At 51.8% G+C, this 23,359-nt stretch overlaps 1 protein-coding gene across 5 annotated transcripts in view; it reads left to right on the top strand.

The window, feature by feature from the left end:
- ENTPD6 (ectonucleoside triphosphate diphosphohydrolase 6) overlaps positions 1–19,868 on the top strand; it is a 33,185-nt gene extending 13,317 nt beyond the window's left edge. The window contains exons 2-14 of one of the 5 annotated variants that reach the window (XM_001487835.7): positions 1,970–2,366; positions 3,995–4,071; positions 5,867–6,010; positions 7,142–7,217; positions 7,927–7,962; positions 8,852–8,940; positions 9,671–9,750; positions 10,394–10,458; positions 12,533–12,634; positions 15,105–15,245; positions 17,194–17,250; positions 18,435–18,547; positions 18,682–19,868. In XM_001487835.7, the coding sequence (XP_001487885.3) occupies positions 2,075–2,366; positions 3,995–4,071; positions 5,867–6,010; positions 7,142–7,217; positions 7,927–7,962; positions 8,852–8,940; positions 9,671–9,750; positions 10,394–10,458; positions 12,533–12,634; positions 15,105–15,245; positions 17,194–17,250; positions 18,435–18,547; positions 18,682–18,780 (1,371 nt within the window). In that variant the 5' untranslated portion in view covers positions 1,970–2,074 and the 3' untranslated portion in view covers positions 18,781–19,868. Of the gene's footprint in view, positions 1–1,969; positions 2,916–3,994; positions 4,072–4,119; positions 6,011–7,141; positions 7,218–7,926; positions 7,963–8,851; positions 8,941–9,670; positions 9,751–10,393; positions 10,459–12,532; positions 12,635–15,104; positions 15,246–17,193; positions 17,251–18,434; positions 18,548–18,681 lie in introns of those variants that run through there. The other 4 variants (XM_005604418.4, XM_070246987.1, XM_023625956.2 and 1 more) reach the window with 4 other exon arrangements.
- Positions 19,869–23,359: the final 3,491 nt, after the last annotated feature.

The raw sequence follows: 23,359 nt of genomic DNA on the forward strand, positions 1-23,359 counted from the left end.
GCTTAGGGACAAGGACAAGGACGCCAGGTTGGTGGATGAGCATTCTAGGGAATGGTAACTGTGCGCAAAGGGCCTGAGGCAGGGAAGAGCTGTGTTCTAGGGACTGAGGGAGGCGCTGGGTTCTTGGAGCGCTGTGAGCAAGGGCAAGAGAGGTGTGAGATGAAGCTTCAGAGGCTGATAGGGCCCGGGCCCTGGCAGGGGTACAAGGTGATTCTGAGAGCAGTGGGAAGCTCCCAAGTGCAGTAAGACCCAAGAAAGGCCCAAAGTCAGGTAGGAGCAGCGCCTGGGGAGGGGAACTTGCTCCTTGGCTCCTGTCAAGAGAGCCTTTCCAGGGCCAGCCCGGTGGCGCAGTGGTTAAGTTCGCACGTTCCTCTTCTCCGCAGCCCGGGGTTCACCGGTTCAGATCCTGGGTGCAGACATGGCACTGCTTGGCAAAAAGCCATGGCAGGCGTCCCACGTATAAAGTAGAGGAAGATGGGCATGGATGTTAGCTCAGGGACAGCCTTCCTCAGCAAAAAAGAAGAGGAGGATTGGCAGCAGTTAGCTCAGGGCTGATCTTCCTCAAAAGAAAAAAAAAGAGCCTTTCCCACAGCCCTGCATGTGCTGGATGCTCAGAGAGGGGTGATTTCTCCTGCCCCCTGCCCAAGCTTGAGTGGCGGGGCACTGGGGAGTCCTCTCCCCTAGGCAGAGGCACAGAGGAAGCCATGGGTTTAAACAGTGCTGGTCTGACATGAGCTCTGGGGGCCTAAAGGCATCCAGGTATGGCTGCAGGGCAAGACCAGAAAGGAGGGACCACAGATGACCTCAACTCTGTGCTCCCCCACCAAGGGCCACTTTGGTCCCATTTCCCGTCCATCCAGACAGCCTCATGGTTGACACGGAGGCCACCACAGCCTTGCCCCCTGCATTTCTAGCCCTGGCCCCCACTTTTCGCTTTCCCAGACAGTGCAGTTGCTCTCCTCCAGCACACCTGTCCATCACCATTCCTGGTCAGGAGACATTACCTCTTGCTGCCCGTCTGTAAAGCCAGCATTCAGTATGTGTCCATTCTCAACACATCGCACAGCAGACAGCAGCGTGAGGCAGCTTTCCTGTGAGCGGCCCTGCCTTCCGGCTGAGGAAGAACAGCCTCCTGTGAAGGGTGGCTTGCCCAGGGTCACACACTGCTGCGGGTGGAGCCGGCACCCACGTCCTGCTTTCAGCGCAGCACTCCCTGTCTCCTTCCCCCAGGGGTGTCCACTCCACTTGCTGTGACTGAGAGAGGGAAGGGTGGACCTTTCCTGAGGGTGGGGGTGGCCCTGAAAACCAGGCATTTTGGTTCTGCTCCTCTGAAGCCTCAACTTCCCACACGGTGCCTTGCACTAGAAGCTGCTAATAAAGCTTGAACAATTGAACCAAAAATAATGGTGCTGAATTAATTTAGTTTGCTACCTGGGTAGCATTTTTATAGACGTTGAGAGCACGCGGGCATAATTTCCTCCTTGACAGGAATGTGCTGTATGAATGAAAAGAGGTACCTGCTGTGGAACTTCCCGGAAAGTGAGCCGCATTTCTCAGATTTGTCTGGGTCCTTCTGTAGTTCCCAAGGGGGAGGATTTTAAACCTTTTGAAAAGTAAATTACCTATATGGGAAGAAAAGTGAGAATTGAAAGAATGGGTTGGATACATGTTTCTGATAGCTTGAAAGGGGTGGGGACATACTTACACGTGGCTTTTACAATAGCAGCGAGTCCAGAGCAGTTTGTCTGGAACAGCCCTTAGAGGGGAGCCAGCTCAGGCTGGGGGCTGTGCCCAGTTGGCAGCTGCAGGACGGGCAACCTTGGACAGGTTACCTGGTCTTGATAAACCTCGGTTCCTCCTCTGTAAAATGGGGTCACACCTTCCAGAGTCATTTTGAGGATCAGATGAAGCTTCTGATTCCAGAGGAAAGAATGCAGACTGGTTTCTAATTGAGCCTTTTGTCCCTCAGAGCAGGGATTTCTCACTTGCCCGGGAACCTCGAAGCCTACTGTGTTTTCCTGCCTCTCCTCCGTTTCCACCAGCAGCTGTGGCACAGTTCTCAGCACACAAAGAAATGAGAAAAATACCAAGTAATGGCAACCTGAAGATGACGAAGGTGGCGTACCCCCTGGGACTGCTTGTGAGCCTGTTCATCTATGTTGCCTACATCAAGTGGCACTGGGCCTCCGCCACTCAGGCCTTCTTCAGCATCACCGAGGTGGCCACAGGGGCCCGGAGGGGCCAGCAGGCCCGCACTGCCCTGGGAACGGCTGCACGTGGTCACGAGGTCTTCTACGGCATCATGTTTGACGCAGGAAGCACTGGCACCCGAGTGCACGTCTTCCAGTTCACCAGGCAGCCCAGAGGTATCCCAGGGCCGAAAGCCCTGGCCGTGCCATCTCTTTCCATCTCACAGCAGAGCTCTTGGGACCTCCTCCCCCTGAAGACAATGGTTTCTCAGGGTGTGGGCTGGACTTACCTGGGAGCTTGTCAAATATGCAGTTTCTCAGAGATACTGGCTCAGGGTGTGGGTTGGGGCCCAGGAATCCAAATTTCCCAGGGGTCCCAGGTTGTCCTTACTCGCACTAGTTGCTGGTGACCACCTAAGGGCAGCTAAGATCCCAGAGGGTGTTTGGTGGCCTGTCCCCTCCCAGCGTTCTCTTTCAGGTCAGGTGGCTGGGACCATAACTTAGGCCAGAAGTCAAGTTGGGTTAGTTTAAGGCAGGAAGTAACCCCACATTCAAGCCAGTGGGAGCCAGGAGTCCAGGAAAGGCCGATAAATTACCAACAACCCGGAGCCCAGGCTGACGCGGAGCTGCACAGTGGGGCCAGGCAGCGAGGGGAGTGACAGACGAGAGTGGCCTCAACAGTGAGCAGGGAGCTAGAGCCAGAACCCGTCAGCTTTGCTTCCCAGGGTGAGAGTTTGGGCATCTTCACCTGCTGGCTTCTCCTGTGGGGACACCCCCATCCCTGCTCAGCTCTCACCCTGTTCCTACTCCCTTTGACCTCTTCCCCAGCCTCTCTTTTGTGCCCATCGACTCTGAGGATCGCCTCTCCAGCCTCCAACCAGCAAGTGGTTTCTGCCAGCTGCTCAGCAGGCCCACTGCTATGGCTGGTGTTCCCTCTTCTCTGGTTCTTTGCTGACCCTTGATACCTTTTGAGTTGACACCATTCTGGGCATTTAACTGAGCTGGTGGCACCAGACACTTTTAGTAGCTCTCTCCGAAGCTGTCATGGCATGTTTTATTTTCATCTGCTTTATTTTTAAACTTATTAAATAGTTAAATATTTTTATGCTGGACCTACCTACCTCCAAAATGGTTTTGAAGCTAAGTTTAAGACAACACATGTCCACATGTGATGCTTTAATAGCCATATTCCAGTGTTTTATCTTTGGAGAGAAGTCCTTGCAAAAAGTTTTATCCCGATTTCTCTTCACGAGTCTTCGTGTCTGAGTTCAGACCAGCATCCCTTGGCACCATGTGCCTCTGAACTCTCTCCCTTGCTGTATGTACATGAGCCCAGGCTCCTAATTATTTAAAAATTAAATTTTTAAAAAAGAAACAGAAAAGTATTATTTAAAACTGATATGCATCCATCCTAGAATCAAGGAAATGACTTTCCTGTTTGCAGTTTGGAATCATCTGCCCTGATCCTCTGTTGGTTGAATCAGCAAGAATTAACTATGTGAAAATTTAATACTTTAAAGGGATAGTTTTTTGTACGTAAATTACACCTCTATAAAGTTGATGTTTTTTAAAAAGTAAAGTTCTGGCCAATCGTTAAGTATAATATTCATCTCGTTTAGCTGCGCTAAAGAGGCAGGATTTAGATGAGAAGCAGTGAAGGGGTCCTGTCCCTCTGGGATTGGTCTGTTTTCAGATGTCTGCCTTTGAAAAGTGCGGCCAGTCCTAGTTGTATAGATTCGTATATTCGTGTATATATTCATAACTGTACCCTTTTTACCCTTTTTGAAACATGTTTTTTCCCTTAGGAACTCCCACCTTGACCCATGAAACCTTCAAAGCACTGAAGCCTGGTCTTTCTGCTTATGCTGATGACGTTGAAAAGGTGACGACTTTCTCATGTCTGTTAGTGCATCAGATTTGCCTTCTAACTGTGCAGCTCGTTAAAGCAGCTCCCTTCTCTCGGATGGAGTGGACTCTGATGGTGCTGACCTGCGGCCTGTCGTACTGTGCAGGGTGGCCCGATGAGGAAGCTGGTAGAGGGAGAAGCCACAGGAGGACCACTGCCCCCCGCCCCTCCCCCATGCCCCCCACACACCCTGACCACCCTCTGCCAAGCAGCACGTGTGCCACCCATCAGTCTTGGTGTGTTTCAAAAGCACAAATGCTGCAAACTTACAAAAAGCATTATTTGAAAGTTTAATACTTTTTTTTGTTTTAGTTCCTCTGACTGAAGATGACAAAAATTGACTAAAACAAAATATTAAAGTTAAAAGCGTATTATGCAAAATCCAAAAAACCAAATAAGTGTAAAAGAAATTTAATTAAACTGTCAAATAATTGTTTTGGTAAGTTTGTAGCATTTCTGCTTCTAAAGCCCTTAAAGCTTATCACTGCATGAATACGGACACCTGTATTTCCACTAAGGCACTCATGAAACTGTCACAAATACAGCTGTAAGTTCCTTTTAGTTCAGGCATGTCTTGAATCAAAAGCTAATACGGGATTCTTGCCCACAGGTGTGTCCTGATCTCAGACAGTGAAGTCCTAGCCTGGCTTTCCTGTAGCTTAGTAAACAAATTGAAAAAAATCAAAATTAGTGATTCTAGAGTGACCATAAAATTAGACCTAATTAAATTAGATGTCTTTACAGCAAACTCATCGAGCTTTTTAAATCTTAATTTGTTTGAGTAGGCAGCACAAATTCAAGTGGGACAAATTTCCCTGCTTCCCAGGGCAGACAGCAAAAACTGCCCTCCACCTCTAGTCTCCCCCGGTTTCATACGTGTCCTTCAAGAGCAGGTTTCGGTGTCCATGAGCAAGTGGATCTGTGTTCCTCTCCCCTCTTTATTTTACAGACACAGTAGGATGGCATTAATTTGTTCTCCGCTTTGCTTTTGCAGATCATTTACTGTCAGGGTATGAAGAACTTGCTTGATTTTTCTGGCTGAATGGTATTGTAGTGTATGCATGCACATTGAATTTACAGACCCAGTTCCCTCCTGAAGGACATTTAGATAATGTCCAATCTTTTGATCTTAACAGTATAAGAAAAGCTGAGGTTTGTCGCTTTATATGCAGTTGGTGACCCCCTCGTGCAAGGGTGTCTCTCGAATGAATTCTTAGAGTGGGATTTCTGAGTGAGAGGAATGTGTTTTCCCTGTGGACAGGCATTACAGACTGCCCCTGTGGCATTGTACCTACTAAGAGGCTCAGAGGTCCTCTACCAAGGTTCCCCCCCACCCCCCACTAACACAGGCCCTTATCCGACTTTTGGACCTCAGTGATTCCTCGATGTAGTTATTCCTGGGGTTTTAGCACTATGAGGGAACCCAGAATTCATTCATGATCTCCAGGGGAGTCGCGACTCGTCTGAAGTCACCCAGTGAGGTGGGTGACGGGGCCAGCTGGGGTTTTGGTTGCAAGCGTGGTAGCACACCAGGAGCCCCTCTCGTGTGTCCTCACCCCACCATGCTCTGCTGCTGAGGGCAAGTCTCCATGTTTACCTGGTCCCTGGGCCCCACACCCCCACCAGCACCACTTAAGTCACTGTTTTCTGCTGATTTGGAAAATTAGAAAAAAAATACATTTATAAATTAATGAAACCAAAAGGGTCAGGGGAGCATCCTTGCTCCTGTATGCTGAGCTCTGACAGACCCTGCTTTACTTGTACCACACAGAGCACTCCGGGGATTCAGGAATTGCTGGATGTTGCTAAACAAGACATTCCTTTTGACTTCTGGAAGGCCACGCCCTTGGTCCTCAAGGCCACAGCTGGTTTACGCCTGTTACCAGGAGAAAAGGCTCAGAAGTTATTGGAAAAGGTGATTTTACCCATTTCCCCCTTGGAGGGTGCCTTATGAAAACACTAAATATTCAGCCGGTTTTGGAGCAATCAGGCTACATAGAAGCTTCCTGAAGAGGGAGACGCATCGAAGTGTTAACAGCATCACCTTTAGGGGAGGGATTGTGACTGAATGATGTTTTCTTCATTTAAAGCTATTCGTGCTTATAGAGTGAAGCTGTGTTTTACAATAAAAAGTGTATTTTAAAAATACATTGTGCCTTGGAAGGGCGCTCTTCCACCAGGGCTCACTGTGTGTCCAAGGCTGTGGGAGCTGGATCCCTGGCATTCCGGCTCAGGCCAGCTTGTGCTCTTGGGAACCGCTAGTCCTCTCTTGGTGTGATGCTCAGATGTAACTATTGAGAAGGCCCTTTAGTGTTCTGCTGCCCAGGTCCAGCTCCCACATTGCCAGGTGTCCCGGGCCCTGTATCACCCCCGGGGGCCCAGGAACCTGTCTTCAGCAGGTGCTTGGAGGGTTCTTCTCATCAGGCACGTTAGGGAAACTGTTTTAAGCAAAACAGTCCTCCTCATCCTCTACACTGCGTCTCAACTATTTAGCTGCTAAATGATGGGTTGCTGCACATCTGTAAGGTCCCTTATAAAAACTACCTTGACTCAGGTCGGATTATGGGCACATGTGAGCAGGGTATCGGAGGCACTGAAATTTCTCTGTATCATACTTGGTAAAACATGGAGAAGGAAGTCCACCCAAAGCAGCTGCTTACTGCCGTCTCTCCTTCCACTGCCATCTCCAGGGAGCAGTGCCCACCAGGCCTACTGAGGTCCCAGGTCTGAGCTCCACCTCCTGGGGCTTCCTCCCCTTCATCTCCGTCCTTAAAGCTGGGCAGCATTTTGGGGCCCAGCAGGTTCATCAAGTCCAGAGTCACTTAAGATAGGGCTCTTAGGGCAGCACCCACCTCAGCTAGCCCGGGAGTAGATTCACATGGAAACCGCTTGCAGAGGATTAGGGAAGCTTAAAACAAAACCTGAGCTTCGTCGCTTTGCAGCACCAGCTGGCAGCCTCTGGTGTTTGTTACTGCTGCTGACACAGCGTGATTGGGCACCAAGTGTGGGATTCTAAAGGATAAGACGTGTGTCTCTTTACATTTAGGTGAAAGAGGTGTTTAAGGCGTCGCCTTTCCTTGTGGGGGATGACTGTGTGTCCATCATGAACGGAACAGACGAAGGTAGAGTTGCCAGAAGCTCTCTGTGCGATGAGGCTGGCCTGGTGAGGCCGCTGTGTGCAGGGCTCTGTCAGCGTTCTGAGCGGGAGCTTTCTCCTGGTCAGACACTGGGGTGAGCAAGACCTGAAGTGACGGGCCCATTCTAATTCACAATTTCACTGTCTCCGAGGGTCTTCTTAGTGCCCGTATTAGAGACAGTTCTCCTCTTGACTGGCTTCAAACGTGGCGCAGGTGGAGTTTCTGAAAACGTTTTTTCAGTTTTAAGAACATTTAGAGAGAATCCCCAGTTGCTACCATGTTTAGAATGTTGCTGTTGCATTGTTAATTCTAAGAGAGAGACACTTAATCAGGTTCCTCACCAGCCCCTGATTTTAAATACAACCTGAAGGGTTTGTATCGGGGAAGAAGGAGGGAACATTCAGTTCTCTTCCTACCACTTCCAAACAGAAGTTGATGATAAGGAATAGGAGGGAGAGATATGACACTTGGCAGAGTATTTTAGTTGTTTAGTATGGTATTTTCTAGAACAGTCTGCAGAAGCTGCTGGATGACGTTCTGAATAAGGCTCCTTTCCGTAGCTGGTCTGAAGGCTGAGACTAGTGAGGTCGTGTTCCCTTGGTGCTCTTGAAATCTGAAAGTAGTCGTTTGAGTCTTGTGTGTTGTTAACAGCATCTCAAGTGATTCACATGCTCTTTGTGACCCTCTCTTGTAGGTGTTTCAGCCTGGATCACCATCAACTTCCTGACAGGTACGTTGACTTCATTGTAAAGGCTAACAGTTCACAGATGCCATTCCTGCCTTGTGTCTACTCTTTAAAATAACCCCTTGGGGTTTCACAGTGTTGCTGGCCCGCAGTAGGGTGCTGGGATGGGTGGGGGAGTACACCCGGCTCGCGGGGCGAGCATCACGCCTGCGGGTGTGAATGCTCAGAGCGGCTGCCTCTCTGCAGCCCTGGGACTTTTTGCCAACAGGGCTCCTGCCCCTCCTATGCGGCATCTACCAGGGACCCTGTCCTTTCATTTCTGAGAGAAGTCCTGAGTAAAACTAGCTGTGTCTTCACATGTTAAGTGTGATGATGTGAATGTTGATCGCCTGTAACTGAATTCCTCTGCTGCGCAGGGAACAGAAGCAGCGGCTCTGGGAAACAGGTGGCAAGGAGCATTTTCTTAGGTTGTCTCAGTGCATGTGGATTTTTGTCCCTTGTAATTATGGAAAGGATCAATGTGTCTGACATGTGTATGAAGAAGAAAGAAGCTTCCTGGCAGCATTAGCCCCTTGGGGCTGGAGGGCCACATGGGCTCTCCTGGGCGAGGTGGGGGGAGGCCAGCCTCAGGGCCTGAAGGAGTTTCAAAGAAGTCAGCATCTCTGAGAGGGGAGTGGTAGAGATGGCAGGCCCCGCATCTCTGCTGAAGGTCAGTGTGGTCCTGTCACTCTTCACATCAAAGCCACAGCTGGTGGAGCCACCGTGTGTGTCCCTTAGACAAATAGTGCATCCTTACGTGGAGAGTTTTAAATAGCTACAGCTCCTTCTCCATCTTGTTTTTCTTTCCACTGGCATCTAACCTCTGCTTTTTCTGCTGCTCTCATCTGTTTACTAACGCGACAGTGCTGTGTTCGCTTTACTCACTGTGCTCCAGGCAGTTTGGAGACCCCGGGAAGGAGCAGTGTGGGCATGCTGGATCTGGGCGGAGGGTCCACTCAGATCACCTTCCTTCCCAGAGTCGAGGTAACCAGCCCCTGCTGACCCACCGCCCCCACCCTCCAAGGCCGCCTGCTCCGTAGGGGATGTGCTGGGGTTGGGGGGCGGTGAGCCCCAGCTTTCCGGGGAGGGGGAGGCCCATAGACCTGGTGCCTCGGGCTTTGTGCTCAGTAGTTCTCCTGAGGGCCAGGGTCAGTCACAGGTAACGCTTCTTAGTGTGATTTTAACTCTGCCTGGAAAAAAAATTGTGTTCAGTGGGGTGATAAATTAGATGATGCCTGGAACCCTTTAGAGCAGAGAATGTGAAGGGGGCCGCCCTCCCTGAGAGCTTCCAGGAAGGGCCTGGTTAGTCTGACTCACAGCGGAGGGCAAGCTGCCCCTTTGCCGGATGCAGTTTCTAAAGCTGTCAGAAATGCTTCCACTTAGAGCCATCACTGCGTTAAAACAGTACCTTCCTCACCCACCACTTTTTTTTATTATTTTTAGTTTTAAATGGAAGAGCACTTAAGTTTACTCATAATTGTCTGGGTTGGGCCGTATTTGTCAGAATGGGTAAATATTACTCATAAGGAGGAAAAAAGTGGTTGTTCATTTGGACATTTTATTTTTCATTGCTTGCTCCAAGCTCTTTCACAATACATGCCTCAATGGAAAGCTAATTTAATTGAATACATCTGTGCATATCCATTTTCTTTCAAATGAATTGAGGGAGTGGGGGACAAATAGGAAAGATGGTAACCATCATGTTCTTCCGCAGGGCACCCTTCATACCTCCCCCCCTGGCCATCTGACCTCGCTCCAGATGTTTAACAGGACCTACAAGCTCTATTCCTACAGGTTGGTGTCCGGGAGTGAGGGTAGGGAGGTGACTCTCCTCACACACAGCTCAGCAAGCAGTGCACGCACCCCTTGCCTCTGATGCCTGCCTAGTGGGGTGACCAGAGTCCACAGAAACCTCTGCTGTGGGCCCACCTGGAGCCCCTCCTCCTCCTCCTCCTCCCCCTCCTCCTCCTCCTCCTCCTCCCTCCTTCCTCCTCCTGCCTTTGTTTTTTGGTTCACCTGCAGTAAAATTACATTTCTTTGGTGCTCATTCTGTTCTGCTTTGGAGGAGGCTTTAGAAAATTGGGGAAGAGCTGTGGTGCAGGAATTTTGGGGGCATCTGTTTGCCATGTGGCACCTTCGTTGGACTCTCTGTAAAGCACACGTGCACCATAAATATCGAGGTCAAGCCTGTCGCATTCACCAGCGTCCACAGCTCCTAGACAAGCTCCTGTCGAGTCACGGGGCTTCATTTGTTGAACTGACTAGCTGAACGCCCTGAGCTCCACAAAGAGGCCTCTCGAAGAAGCAGGAGAGCCGCTAACTGCCTTTCCACAAGTGTCCTCGTTTCCCACTCATTTTGGACCCAGACCAGGCGATGGAGGACAGCGCCCAGGGCTTCCCATGGCAGCCAGCCCCTCACCCGGCCTTCTCTCCACAGCTACCTGGGGCTCGGATTGATGTCTGCACGGCTGGCGATTCTGGGCGGCGTGGAGGGGACGCCTGGTGAGTGGATGTGGGTCCCGGGCCCTCCTTGCTCTGCAGGCCTGAGGAGTCCTTTGGGGGAGGGGCTTCTGCTCCTCCCTGCCCCCCACCGTCAGCGCAGCGGCTGGCCCCTGGCCTGCCTGATGCGCCAGCAGGACTCGAGGCCCAGGAGGGCTGAGTGTGGACGGGCCCTAGACATTGTCGGGGGGCACCTGACGTTGACGGAGCGTGAGAGTGTTCCTGTGTACATTCTAAGGTATTGTCAGAGGGAAGAAATGCTGGTGAAGTCCCTCCTGCAGCGCTGACCAAGGGGGTTTCAGAAACCCAAGTACCTGTGCAGTCGTCACCTGCACTTGGAGTCGACTTGTTTTTAAGGATTTGAAGAGATGGCCTTGTTCTTCAGGACAGCCCACGAAGGAGCTGTGAGGAGGCAACTCTGGGGCAGGTGCCACGGGTCTGGGGGAGTTTTTCTCTTATTCACAATGATGCTGTCCTTGCAAGGACATTGCGCCGTTTTCTCTTGCTCTGTGCACGGTCATAAAACACGGGCTGGGCCCCTCCTGCAGACCTGGCGTTTGACTGGAGGTGGAGTCTGTGTCTGGAGAGGTTATTAGAGGTGTCTTTGCTCCCAGGCCTTCTCTGCTCCTCCCTGACAGGCTGCCTGAGGAGAAGCCTGGCCTTGGCCGCAGTGCACATGAACTCATAGGGGATCTTAGGGCATCGCCGCATCCCACTTGGGGAGTAGGGGACACTGTTCTGAGGCTGGCACTGCCTACCTCTCCCATGGTGTCGACTGGGGCCCAAAGGCCTCATCCCGTGCCTCTTGTCCAGGGATGTGCACGTGCTTTCTCCGGCCGCATGCCCTCCCCTCCCCAGGCCCAGCTCTCTGCCCACCTCTCCAAGGGTCTGGTTGTTCTGACAGGGTGGGAGTGTTCAGCTGGAAATTTCATTTTTCCAGGTACATCCTATTTCCATTTTTCTTTCAAATCCTGATGTTTAACCTCAAAGTGGTATCCCCCTTGTTGCAAACCAAACATGTCCACGTCTCAGAAACACTTGCAACCCTAACTCTGGGGCCAAAAAACACCTGGTTAGCCAACAAGGAGAAGGCAGGCACCTGCTTGCCCATCCACAGCTAGGCTGAGAGTGCCCGACTGGGACACCTGGGGCCATGATGCCTGCCAAGCGGGACGCAAACCGCTCCCTGCCACAGAGGAGCCATCTCCCTGTTGTGTTGTCTCTTGTTTCACAACAGATTGCCCACCAAACTGAGTGGTTGGAAGCAACAAACAACAGTCATTTATTATATCTCGTGATTCCACAGGCTTCAGCTGGGCGCCTCCTCTACTGGGGTCCCTGGGGCCTCGTGTGGTGGCAGTTGGGGTGGCTGGGCTGGATGTCCGTGCCTCGGTGCCCCTCCCCGTGGCCTCTCCCCACAGCAGAGCAGCCAGCACTTCTCCCTGGTAACTCAGAGGAAGGCTGCTCCACGTCACATGATGTCATGTCCTGCACGTTCTGTCTATGAAGCAGGCCTAGGCCAGAATCAAGGGCTGGGACAGGGACCCCTTTTCAGGAGGAGAAGCTGACGTGCTTCTCAGCATGCACGGCCTCGAGGGGTGGCCTCGTGGAGCCAGAGCAGCACAGATTCGTGGCATGGTGGTACTTGGTGGCATCATCCTGGCCATGCCAGCTGACTCGCAGCCTCAATCTGTAAAATTGGGTGGTGATAACTCCTCTGCTGTTAGGATCGTTATGACTGGACTGAAGAGTGCTTGGCCTGGTGCCTGAAGCCTCAAAGCCCCTCCGTGAACGGGAGCTGGAAGTGGCCATGTTTCTAGGCAGATGGGGCTTTGCTGCAGCTGCTGTGATAGAGACGGGCCTTGCCCCGCAGCTGACCTAGAACACTTCCATGAATCAGGTCTCATCTGGCAAAAAGGAAGCGTCTTCCCTTGTCCTTCTGAGGCCTCCATTAGCGACGTGAAGCGCTCTCTGTGCTCCAGGCCTCCCCGCAGAGGAACCCGGGTCCCAGCGCCATGCACGGCAGTCTCACCATGGTAACGCGCCTTTGTTTTCTTTCCGTTTTTTTTGATTTCAGCTGCGGATGGAAAGGAGTTGGTCAGCCCTTGCCTGTCTCCCAGTTTCAAAGGAGAGTGGGAACATGCTGAAATAACATACAGAATCTCAGGACAGAAGGCAGGTATGGCAGATTTATCGTTTGCCTGTGGTTTCTGAGAGTTAAGAATGACAGCCTGCCCCCTCCCCTGGGCTTTCCACATGCCTCTGAGAAGCAGGGAGGCTACTGCCAAACCTCTGTCACAGACGAGCCCGTACTTGGCCACAAAATGGAAGCTGCCCTGCCGGCCTCACCAGGGCTCCAGGAGGCCCTCGCCAGCGTGCTGGGAACTGCCGGCTCCCGCGGGGTCTCTGCACAAGGCTTCCTTGTCTGCTGCCAAAAGCTTTCTTCCAAAGGACCGGACTTCCTAACAAGCCTCCAGTGAGGAAGGACCTGCGCGTCCCTCAGCTCTGAGATGGACAGCCAGACCCAGGCTATGGGCCAGCAGCTCTGAGGGCACCTTGGGAGAGCGAGAAATGGCTTCCCCTCGGGCAGAGTTGGCCTCCCTCCCGACTGAGCAGACAGGAGGGCTGCTCCCCTTGACAGTGGCATACTGTCCCACCTGCCTGGCCCTCTCACCCCATGCGGTTTTTGTTGCTCTGTGCTCTTTTACTTTCTTCTAAAAGGAAAATTGAAATATTGTTTCCAGGCTGGGCACACGGGCATGAGGTTTGTCTGCCTGTCGTGACAGAGCTGTCTCTACTCACAACACTAAATGTGTGGGGATTTCCCTCCACCAGCACTTCTGTTCTGACACTGACTGCGTGGAGTTAGTGCAGACCCCACGGGCTGAGGGCTCAGCCCCACAAGACTGCCCCCACTGCAGACGCCAATCTCAAGCAGTGAGTCCCCAGGGTGCTCACACCTCTAACTTGGCCACAAATCCGGGGTTCCCACGAGCCCCTCCTCAGATTCCATAACTGGCTAGAACAGCTCACAGAACTCAGGGAAACACTTACTGGTTTCTGATAAAGGCTGCAACTCACGAACAGCCAGATGGAGGAGGTACGCAGAACAAGGTGTGGGGAAGGGGCACGGAGCTTCCACGCCCTCTCTCGGCACGCCACCTCCCAGCATCTCCACAAGTTCACCAACCCGGAAGCTCTCTGAATCCCATCCAGTGGGGGTTTTATGGAGGTTCATTACGTAGGCATGATTAATTAAATCACTGGCCAGTGGTGATTAACTCCATCCCCTCCTGGGAGGTTCAGGGATGGGGCTGAAAGTTCTAACCCTCTGAGCACAAGGCTAGTTCCTCTGATAACCAGCACCCATTCTCAAGTCATCAAGGGACCCAGGAAGACTCACCTCGTTAGCATAAACTCAAGTACGCTTATTATATTATTATAAAGGGCCTTATTATGAATAACAGAAGTCCCTCTCACTCTCATCACTCAGGAAGTTCCAGGGGTTTTAGAAGCTCTGTGTCAGGATCCAGGAACAGACAGAATGTATGTTTCTCATTATCCATGACCCTGCAGGTCACTGACTCAGTCACCCCTGGTACATGTGCCGTGTGCCAGGCCCTGCCACAGGCACTGGGCGCACAGCAGTGCATGGTGCAGACAAGATCTGCGCCCATGTGCAGCTAACATTCTAGGGGGAGGAGTCAGACAGTAAAACACATGAGAAAGTGCTTTGAAGAAAAATAAAACAAGGGGAAGAGGAGGTTCTGAGGGGGAGATTGCAGTTTTAAATAGGACGGCCTAGGAAGGCCTCATGGGGTGATATCTGAGCCAAGACATGAAGAGATTTGGAATGGGCCACTCAGATATAAAGCAGCAGCTCTCTAAGCTGTGAGAGCAGCACGTGCAAAGGCCCTGAGGCAGCTGCTGTGTTTAAGGAACAAGGAGGAAGTGTGTGACTGGTCTGACAAGGGAGAGTGGAGGGAAATGAGGTCCGAAGGGAAAGTCCTTGCTCTAGGCCATGGTGAGACCTGGATGGAGCTGTCAGCAGACAGCTGGGAGGTCTTAGGGTAAGATGGGAAGCTTGAGGTGTGGGCTGTGGGACATCCATGTCCGTTAACCTTTAGGGCCTGTGGTGGTCTCCTTCCAAGCAAGGAGTTAATGACCTGCCCTGTGAGCTTGGGAAGCTGCTTGCTAGGCCTGTTTCCTCATCTGTGACATAAAGAGGGTCTAGGCCCCACCCCTAAGGTGGCTCACAAGATGGAGCAAGACACAGCCGTGCGTGTCAAGGCTGACAGGGCAAGTGTGGGGTGGACAGTGCAAACTTGAGCCACTGGCCTGTGTCAGGACAGCTGCTGAGCCTGGCTGGGGCTTGTGTCCTTCAGGCTTGGGGCCGTGCTCCCCAGCTCCTGCATGCGTGGGGATTCTCTCCCTTGACCTGGGTCAGCAATGCCATGGCTCCTGAAGGGTTGCTGTTGACGTGCGTGGGGCTGGTGAGCCTCCTGACTTGGGGCAAGATCTCTGCAGGCTTCTTGTCCCACCTCACCCTCCAGGCCAGGATCTCGAGTCACTGGGAAAGGCCCCAGGGGCTGCATGGCCCGGTGCTCGGAGCCCACTGACCGCTGGCTTCCTGCTTTTCCTCTGCCCAGCAGTGAACCTCCACGAGCTGTGCGCCAGCAGAGTGTCGGAAATCCTTCGGAATCAAGTGCACAGAGTGGCAGAAGTGAAGGACGTGGATTTCTATGCTTTTTCCTACTATTATGACCTTGCAGCAAATGTTGGCCTCATAGGTAAGGGTGGGGCCCAGTTGGGCTGTGGCAGGACCTTGAGTCTGGGCTCACCCGGGCAGGAGCCTCGGCAGGAGTAACTGTTGTCAGTCACCCTCAGGGCAAGAGAACTAGACTTAGGGGGCAAGCCTCTTGTCCAAATAGGAAGTAATAAGCCCCCCTTATATAAATAAGTCAGTTCTTTGAGCCACTTGGTGAAGTTCCATTGTCAGTGCGGGAACAGTGACTTGTTGATTTATTCTGCTCTGAGGCAGAGCTGACTCACCTGTGTAACTCAAACCCTCAGCTGTTCCTGCCTCAGCCCGAGTTCTGGCTGAGGAAACTGTTGGTGATGCAGCCACGTGGCTGGCTATCCCCAGCTGGCGTCCAGGCTGGCATGGGGAGGAGTCAGCCCACGCCACAAATCACCCTTAGGAGTGTATGGAATCTCACTGGCTCCTTCATGCCCCATGAGTGCAGTCAGGGCAGAAGATGATACTAGGAGTTTGCCGAGGCTGATGGTGTTCAAAATCAGGGTAGAAACTCTTGAGAGCATTGTGAAGTCATTTCAGTGGATCGTGACCAGTTTTTTAATGGAATAGATTGAGAATATCAGATGCATTGCCTGTGCTAAGGATAAGAACATCAATGTAAATAAAAGGCCTCCAGAAGAAACCAATGATGTCAGATTGTGGTCCCTGGGACCCGAGCGCTCCTGCAGCATCACCAGGCTCACTGAGGCTCCCCACTGGCTGGGCCCAGTGTGGAAGGCAGCCAGCCAGTGGAGGGGGTCCAGGTGGAAGGGGACCTCTCTTACCCCTCTCTGTGGCACAGAACAAGGTCCCTGGCACCACCAACAGCTGACCTCGTGACTCCTTGTCCTGTGCCCTGCGGGCTCCCCTAGCTGAAGCTAGAACAGACTAACCCATATTGTCCTTACTGTGCTGCTAGCTGCAGACATCGCGGTGCCCAGGGTCCACCACACCCCAGCTTGGCCTGGCAGCCTGCTGGGGGCCCCAGCCTCTGGGGTTGTCTGTGCAGGGCTCCGCCCCAGCATCCCCTCATCAGTTTGGAGTCCCTCACTCTGGCTGCAGGCTGCCTTTTCCCTGGGGAACCGACCTCTTCCCCTGGTGACCTCAGGAGATGCTGGGCTGGCAGAGAAGCTGTTCTGATGCCCTTTGTGGTCACGCATGGCTCTGAAAGAATGGCTTGGACCTGTTCTCAGAAATGGAGTCCACCCCTAATGATGACATTTGCTGACTTACAAATGCCCAAAGCCAAGGGAGAGTCAGGAGGAGATTTCGTTTTTCAAGACATTGAGTAGCTGCCTTATACCAAATAAATGTGTGGGATACCCCAGGGGCCGTCTCTCAAACATAGAAGTTTTGGAGAGCGTTGAAGAAACAGTCTCCATCTTTGAGAACTGGGGACACAGCTCTTCGTGCCTCCCTCCGTGGGAATGGCAGAAGCCTGGGGCCGTTCCCTCCTCAAGAACCTCATAAAGGCTCTGCCCATTTGTTTTAAGACCTAACCACTCCTTGTTTTTTTTTTACAGGATTTTTTCTTCACACTCAGGAAATTAATACTAGAATACCATTATTGAGCTCAGGGCCACAGCTTCAGGAAACATTTCTAATTCTGTGTTTTTATTTTTTTAACTTAAAATTAAGAATTTGCTCAATCTTTGGGGTCCAGGGATCCATATGAGCTGTCTCTGGGGGTCCCTCTAAGGTCCCTGACCATGCTCACCACCCCCATATGGTCTTGCACGAAAGACCTGCCCATCCCAAGCTGTGTCACCTTAGAAGCCATGATCGGTGCACTTGGGGCCACTGCCCTGCTCACAGCCTGGCTCCAGGACACAGCCCTGCCTCTGCTTCTCCAGGCTCCCCGGGTGCCAGCCTCGGGGCCACAGGGGCTTTGCAGCTCCTGCAAGGCTGGTGCAGACGGGGCACTTGGTCTCATCCCACAGATGCTGAGAAGGGAGGTAGCCTCATCGTTGGAGACTTTGAGATAGCAGCCAAGTATGGTGAGTGGCAGCTGCACTGCCCAGGTGAGGAGGCCGGGGCCTGGAGACGGGCACCGTCCCAGCACGTGGCAGACTGCTGCAGTGCTTGAGAGGCAGGCGCTAGCACCGGAGTCCTGGGTTTGGTTCCTGGCTCTGTCAACCAGACGAGTGTTCAGAGGCGTGAGAATGTGGAGTTCAGAGTGTACGTGGGGTCACCGTGCTGGGTCCAGACCACAGGTCCACTATGTCCAGAGTGGGCACAGGCAAGTGGGGGGGTCTCAGTGTCCCCAGCTGGGAGAGGCCTATTTCTAGTCCCAGGGATGGGAGAAACGGACTCCCTTGATTTCCCTTTTTACTTTGACTTGGGTGACCCTAAGAGTGATCTCCCCTGAAATTTTCCCAGCAAATTCACAGTTGTCACACAAACCCAAAGAAGCTGGGGATCCTGCACAGCAGAGCCCAGCATGTGGGGCGTGACGAGCTGCCCCGTGAGGCAGCCCTGGGCCACCCCTGCCTATCTCCCTTCCCCTCCCTCCTCGCCCCCTGGTGTGAAGTGAAGGCTTGTCGTAAATATTCTGCTCTTTTGGTTGCCAGTCACAACTCCAGATCAAAAGAGTCAAACTTTGTGTGTTTCCCCATAGAAAATCCTTCCTCTCTCTCCCCTCCCCAAAATGGCTTTTTTTAAAGCTTTCTTGTCACTTCTGGGCTTATCCCGTGGACACTGGGTGTCTGATTCTTCAACGGGAAAAGGTTCAGAGCAGAATTCTGGGAAGGCTGTTGGTGGGTTTGTCCATCCTCCTTGAGAACAAGAGTGGATTGTTCTGAACCGGCTTTGTCAGTGTTTTCATTCTCCAGAAAACCCAGGTCCACACCTGGGAGAGGTGTCCAGGGTCACAGGCACCTCTCATGTGGCCCATGAGACTGTGGCCTTCCACCCATGACGCCAGCATCTGACGCACAGGCTCCTCTTGCCCGGCCTGCTGGGGACTGGGCTGGCCTGGAGCCCCTGCCTCCTGGTGTGCTCTTGGCGGAGCACCTCCTCGCTCTGAGCTGCAGTCTCATCTAAATCAGCAGCGAGGACCTGGGGCTGGCCCAGTGGTGGAGGTTGAGGGCTGGAGTGGGTGGAGCAGGGTCTGCACGTACCCTCCCCGGCCCAGGAAGTAAACCCCCTGGGGCCTGACGGAAGCCGGTGTTTGTGCCCTCAGTGTGCCGCACGGTGGAGACCCAGCCACAGAGCAGCCCCTTCCTGTGCATGGACCTCACCTACGTCAGCTTGCTGCTCCGAGAATTCGGCTTCCCGGGAAACAAGGTCCTGAAGGTAAGCACTTGCTTCTTGGGAGCCCCTGCACCCTTTATAGCGTGAGGCTGGACCACTGCTTCCGGCCTCCCAAGCAGGCCTGCCTTCCACATGTACCCGGTGATCCCCTCTGCCCCTCCCTTTATCTTTTCAAGCTGACTCGGAAAATCGACAATGTTGAGACCAGCTGGGCGCTGGGGGCCGCTTTTCATTACATCGACTCCCTGAACAGCCGGAAGAGTCGGGCCTCCTAGCAGCCGAGCTGCGGCGGCGGTCCTCACAGAAGCGGCTGCATCTCCATAACAGACCCCTTGGGATCCCTGGACATGTTAGGAGGACGCCACAGTTCGTCTGTGACCACTCCTCCCCTCGGCCTTGCAGACCTGCCTCTGGTGGGGCAGTGGGCTGGAGGGCAGCCCAGGCCCAGTGCTGCCTCCTACCGGCCTTGGCTCCATGTGGGCAGCAAGCCAGACAGGGCGAAGGGCACACGTGAGGCCAGGGCGACGCAGCCCCACTGTCCCCCACCGTTGCTCTCTGCAGGGCTGAGGCATTTGTGATGTGTGTCCTGTGACAGGTGTCTTGTCTTGTCTCCTTGCCCCTGTTTCCCCCGCCCCCACGGCAGACCTCCACCTTCTCCCCGAGAATCCATGGGGAGGTTATCCAGGCCATCCTGGCTGCTCTCAGGGTGAGCCGAGTGGGAAGCATCACGCCCTCTGGGAGGGTAGGCTGGGCGGGACACTGTGAACTCTGGACTTGAACCTGTTTGGCTCCTCCTTGGGTGTGGATGTGTGAGGTCATCCGGAGGTCTGTTTCCTCAGTCCTTGAGTGGCTCAGGCTAATTGATGGAGTTGGCACTAGGACTGGGAGGAGGGGCGGGGGAAATACCTCTTCACGGCCCTCGTGTGCCCTGGCTATTCAGAGAAAGTCTAAGTGTGAGCTGAACTGCTGTGAAATATTGTGCTGCGTGAATGACATCTCTGTATGTGGTGCCGAGTGCTTGTGTCTCTTGTGTTCTAAACCCCAGTGAATGTATTGCTGCCTTGAGGCATTCACAAACCCAGAGGTGTCAGAAGACACAACGTCTGCAGGTCAGCCGGGCCGCAGTCCCTGGAACTGCCCTCTCATGGCTCTACTGGTGTCTGGGGCCACAGCCCGTCCCCCAGGGGCTCCACAAGATGCTGACTCGACCGTCTTGCCTCCGTGGCACGAGCTCTGGGAGATGGGGCAGTGCACTGTGCTCAGATTTGGGTCCCGGGTCCACAGTCATTCCTGCCATGAATGTACAGTACACCGAAGAAACTGAACCTCACTTGTTCTACTCAAAATAAAGGGTTTGCAGGGGTTTCTGCCTCTCTGTGATTCCTGTCAGCATCAGCAGCACTTGCCCACCCCAGCTCCGCAGGGAAGCATCTGGGATCCCTGGCTACCAAAGATTTAACAAAAAACTACCCAAGCAGGGTGACAGATGGTGGCACAGTTAGGTCCTGTCAGTGTGTCTCACAGCAGACATGCGAGGGTACAACAGCAGAAGGGCACATGGGGTCTGCCCCTGGCCCCCTGGCGTCCCCCATCATAAGTGGCCCTGTGGAGGCCCAGGCTGTTATAGGGGTCTGGCAGGGGAGCCCCACACCTTCCCTGTGCTCTGTCAGAGCTCCCTCTCCTGGGACTGTGACCTGCAGTGCCTGCCAGAGAAAGCGTGGTATTGGAGCAAGCACTGAGCCCCGGTTGCAATGTGTTTAGTCAGAATCTGCCTTTAATCTGGGACAGTTGGAGGGGGTTGCATGCCGGAAAAAACTGGGCAGACCCTCTCCCCCAGCACTTGGTGCTCACAGCACCCACACCTATCTTGGGACCTCACAGACGGGAGCACGGAGTGGCCCCTTGACCTCCCAGGGCCACAGTGGGACCAGAGCGGACGTGACTGCTGGATATGCCTTCATGGTGGAGGCTTGTGGGGAGAGAAAAGGACTCTGCAGAAAAAAGTGAGAGGATAATTTTACTTCTCACCTCCTGGAGCTTGAACTTCCCAGTGGGGGAGGCAGGAGAGGGATCCAACTGTAAAACCTTTGATGTTTGAGAAGCGCCCTACTAGCAAGGCACTCAGTCAGGGGAGGGCTTCTACCCTTTTCTAAGTATCCCCATCTGGTGAGTGGGGTGACTGTTACAACCCCAAGTCCAGGAGGCTGCAGGGAGACCACCAGGGTGCAACCACTGATAGAACTGGAGCCAGCTCTCCTCTGCCTGGTGTTTTCCCCAAAACATGAATCTTAGGGCAGAGGTCTGGAGGTCTGTGTGCAACACAGCAGGAAAAGACAAAGCAGGAAAGATGCTTCCTCCAAATAAGAAGCCACGTTAGGACTAAAGCCAGGAGGCTTTCGCTTGACAAGGGCTCAAAAGCCCAGCTTCTCCCCACGGCTCACCACCCCGCCTTGGTCTGCCAGCCCCTTTCCTTCCATGATATCTGACAGTTTAAATATTTAAAGAACTCCGGAGGCAGGGAATCAAAAATGCATGAAGGTAAAAGTGAGGATTGATTTGGTCCATTTATAGGTTAGTGATCTCACATCTGAAAAAGTGTGAACAACTGGAAGTTTCCCAAAAGATTGCCAAATAAGTCATGGAATATTTTGAGCCCAGCAAAATATGCAAGTCATTTCACTCTAAGTGTCTTTTGTGATAATAAAGTAGGCTCTTGTTTTTTCAAAAATAGCTACATATGCACATCCCGACATGTTGTAAATGATGCAAACTGGGGACGCAATGAGAATTTTGTTCCCTCCCATGTGTCCCACCTCACAGAGGACATGGGCATCTATGTGCTCAGTTCTTCCTTGCACTCCTCACACACTACCTCCTGCCCACGTGTCCCACACCATCCTGTTCCCACTTAGAAGTGTTGGTGCACACTGAGCTGCTTTGGTCCTGCAGTGGCTGTTGACATTCCCACATGTGGGTGACAGGACGCCACAGCATCAAGTTGTTTCCAGGCTTATGTCCATGTGCGTGAACCATCCTGACATTGCCGAATTCAAGGGCAGGAACATCGTTTTGTTTTAGAGTGCTTCTTAGAAGCATATGTTAATAAGGAATTTAAAATCTGAGTTCGATTGCAGCTTAAGTTGAATGATGAGGGAGAAGAATGCATCAATATAAGTTAGGAAATAATGGAATTAAACTGATTCTTACTCTTTAATGTGAAATGTGTCCTCTCTGATATTCATGATAGTTCCACTTGCTTCCTTTATCTTCACAGGGATGGATCATTAAGCATCTTGAGAAAATAGGAAAAGTGCCAGGGAGCTCTCTCTTAGGCTGAGTCACTGAGGTATCCCACTGACCCCTTGTCTTCACCTCCAGGGTCAGATCTTGGAAAGTTGTTGTGCGGCCTTGGGCATCGGTTTCTCCCTGCCCTATTGAAGAGCAAGGATGAGAGTCTCAAGAATGAGGTAAATAAAGGGGTCACAGTGGCAACCTTGCCAATCCAAGGAACCACTGTTGTTCTAGGCCAGTGGAGGGAATGAAAAGCCTGTGAAGGTAGGGGCCCTTGTGGGAGTCAAGAGTCCTTTAAAAGGCTATGTTTTTTCCAGAAAACAAAGTTTTGAGACTGCTAGAAGAGTTTAGGGAAGGAGTTCACTTGAAATGCTCCCAAGGGTTTACCTGCTGTTCTTACCCAACCTCCCACAGAACAGAAACAGATTCACCCGGGAAGGACGTGAAATCACTGCTTGGAGTCTCCATAGCTTTTTTATAATTGAGGTCTAATTGACAGGCACCATTATATTGGTTTCAGGTGTACAACGTAATGATTCAATATTTGTATACAGTGTGAAATGATCACCACAATAAGTCTAATTACCATCCATCCCCATACACAGTTAAAATTTTGTGTGTGTGATGAGGACTTTTAAGATCTCTCTTAGCAACTCTCAAATATGCAGTACAGTATTGTTAACTGCAGTCGCCATGCTGTACGTTATGTCCTCTTGTCCGTTTTGCCCACCCCCAACCCCTCTGCCTCCAGCAACCACCAATCTGTTCTCTGTAAATATAAGCTTGGTTTTTGTTTTTGATTTTTAGATTCCACGTGTAAGTGATATCATATTCTCTGTCTGACTTATTTCACTTAGCATAGTGCCCTCAAGGTCCATCCATGTTGTTGCAAATGGCAAGATTCCATTCTTTTTTATGGCTGAGTCGTGTTCCATTGTATATATACCTCATCTTCTTTATCCAATCATCCATCAGTAGAAACTGAGATTGTTTCCATATCTTGGCTATTGTAAATAATGCTGCAATGAGCAGAGGAGTGGCTATATCTTTTCGAATTAGTGTTTTCCCTTTCTTTGGCTAAATACCCAAGTGGAATTGCTGGATCATATGGTAATTTGATGTTTAATTTTTTGAGGAACTTCCATACTGTTTCCATAGTGTGGGTCTCAGTTTACATTCCCACCAACAGTGGACAAGGGTTCCCTTTTCTCTACATCCTTGCCAACACTTGGTATTTCTTGTCTTTTTGATAATAGCCATTCAAGTATGAGGTGATGTCTCATTGTGGTTTTGATTTGCATTTCCCTGATGATTAGTGATGTTGAGCATCTTTTCATGTGCCTGTTGGCCTTTGAAAAGAAGGCCAACAAAGAAGAAAATGTCCTCTTTGGAAAAATGTCTGGTCCGATCCTCTGCCCATTTTTTTAATTGGATTTTTTTTTTTTTTTTGCTGTTGAGTTGTATGAGTTCTTTATATATTTTGGATATAACCTCCTTATCAGATATATGATTTGCGAATATTTTCTCCCATTCAGTAAATTGCCTTTTCATTTTGTTGATGAT

This window comes from Equus caballus, chromosome 22 (assembly GCF_041296265.1).
Source record: "Equus caballus isolate H_3958 breed thoroughbred chromosome 22, TB-T2T, whole genome shotgun sequence".
NCBI lineage: Eukaryota > Metazoa > Chordata > Mammalia > Perissodactyla > Equidae > Equus > Equus caballus.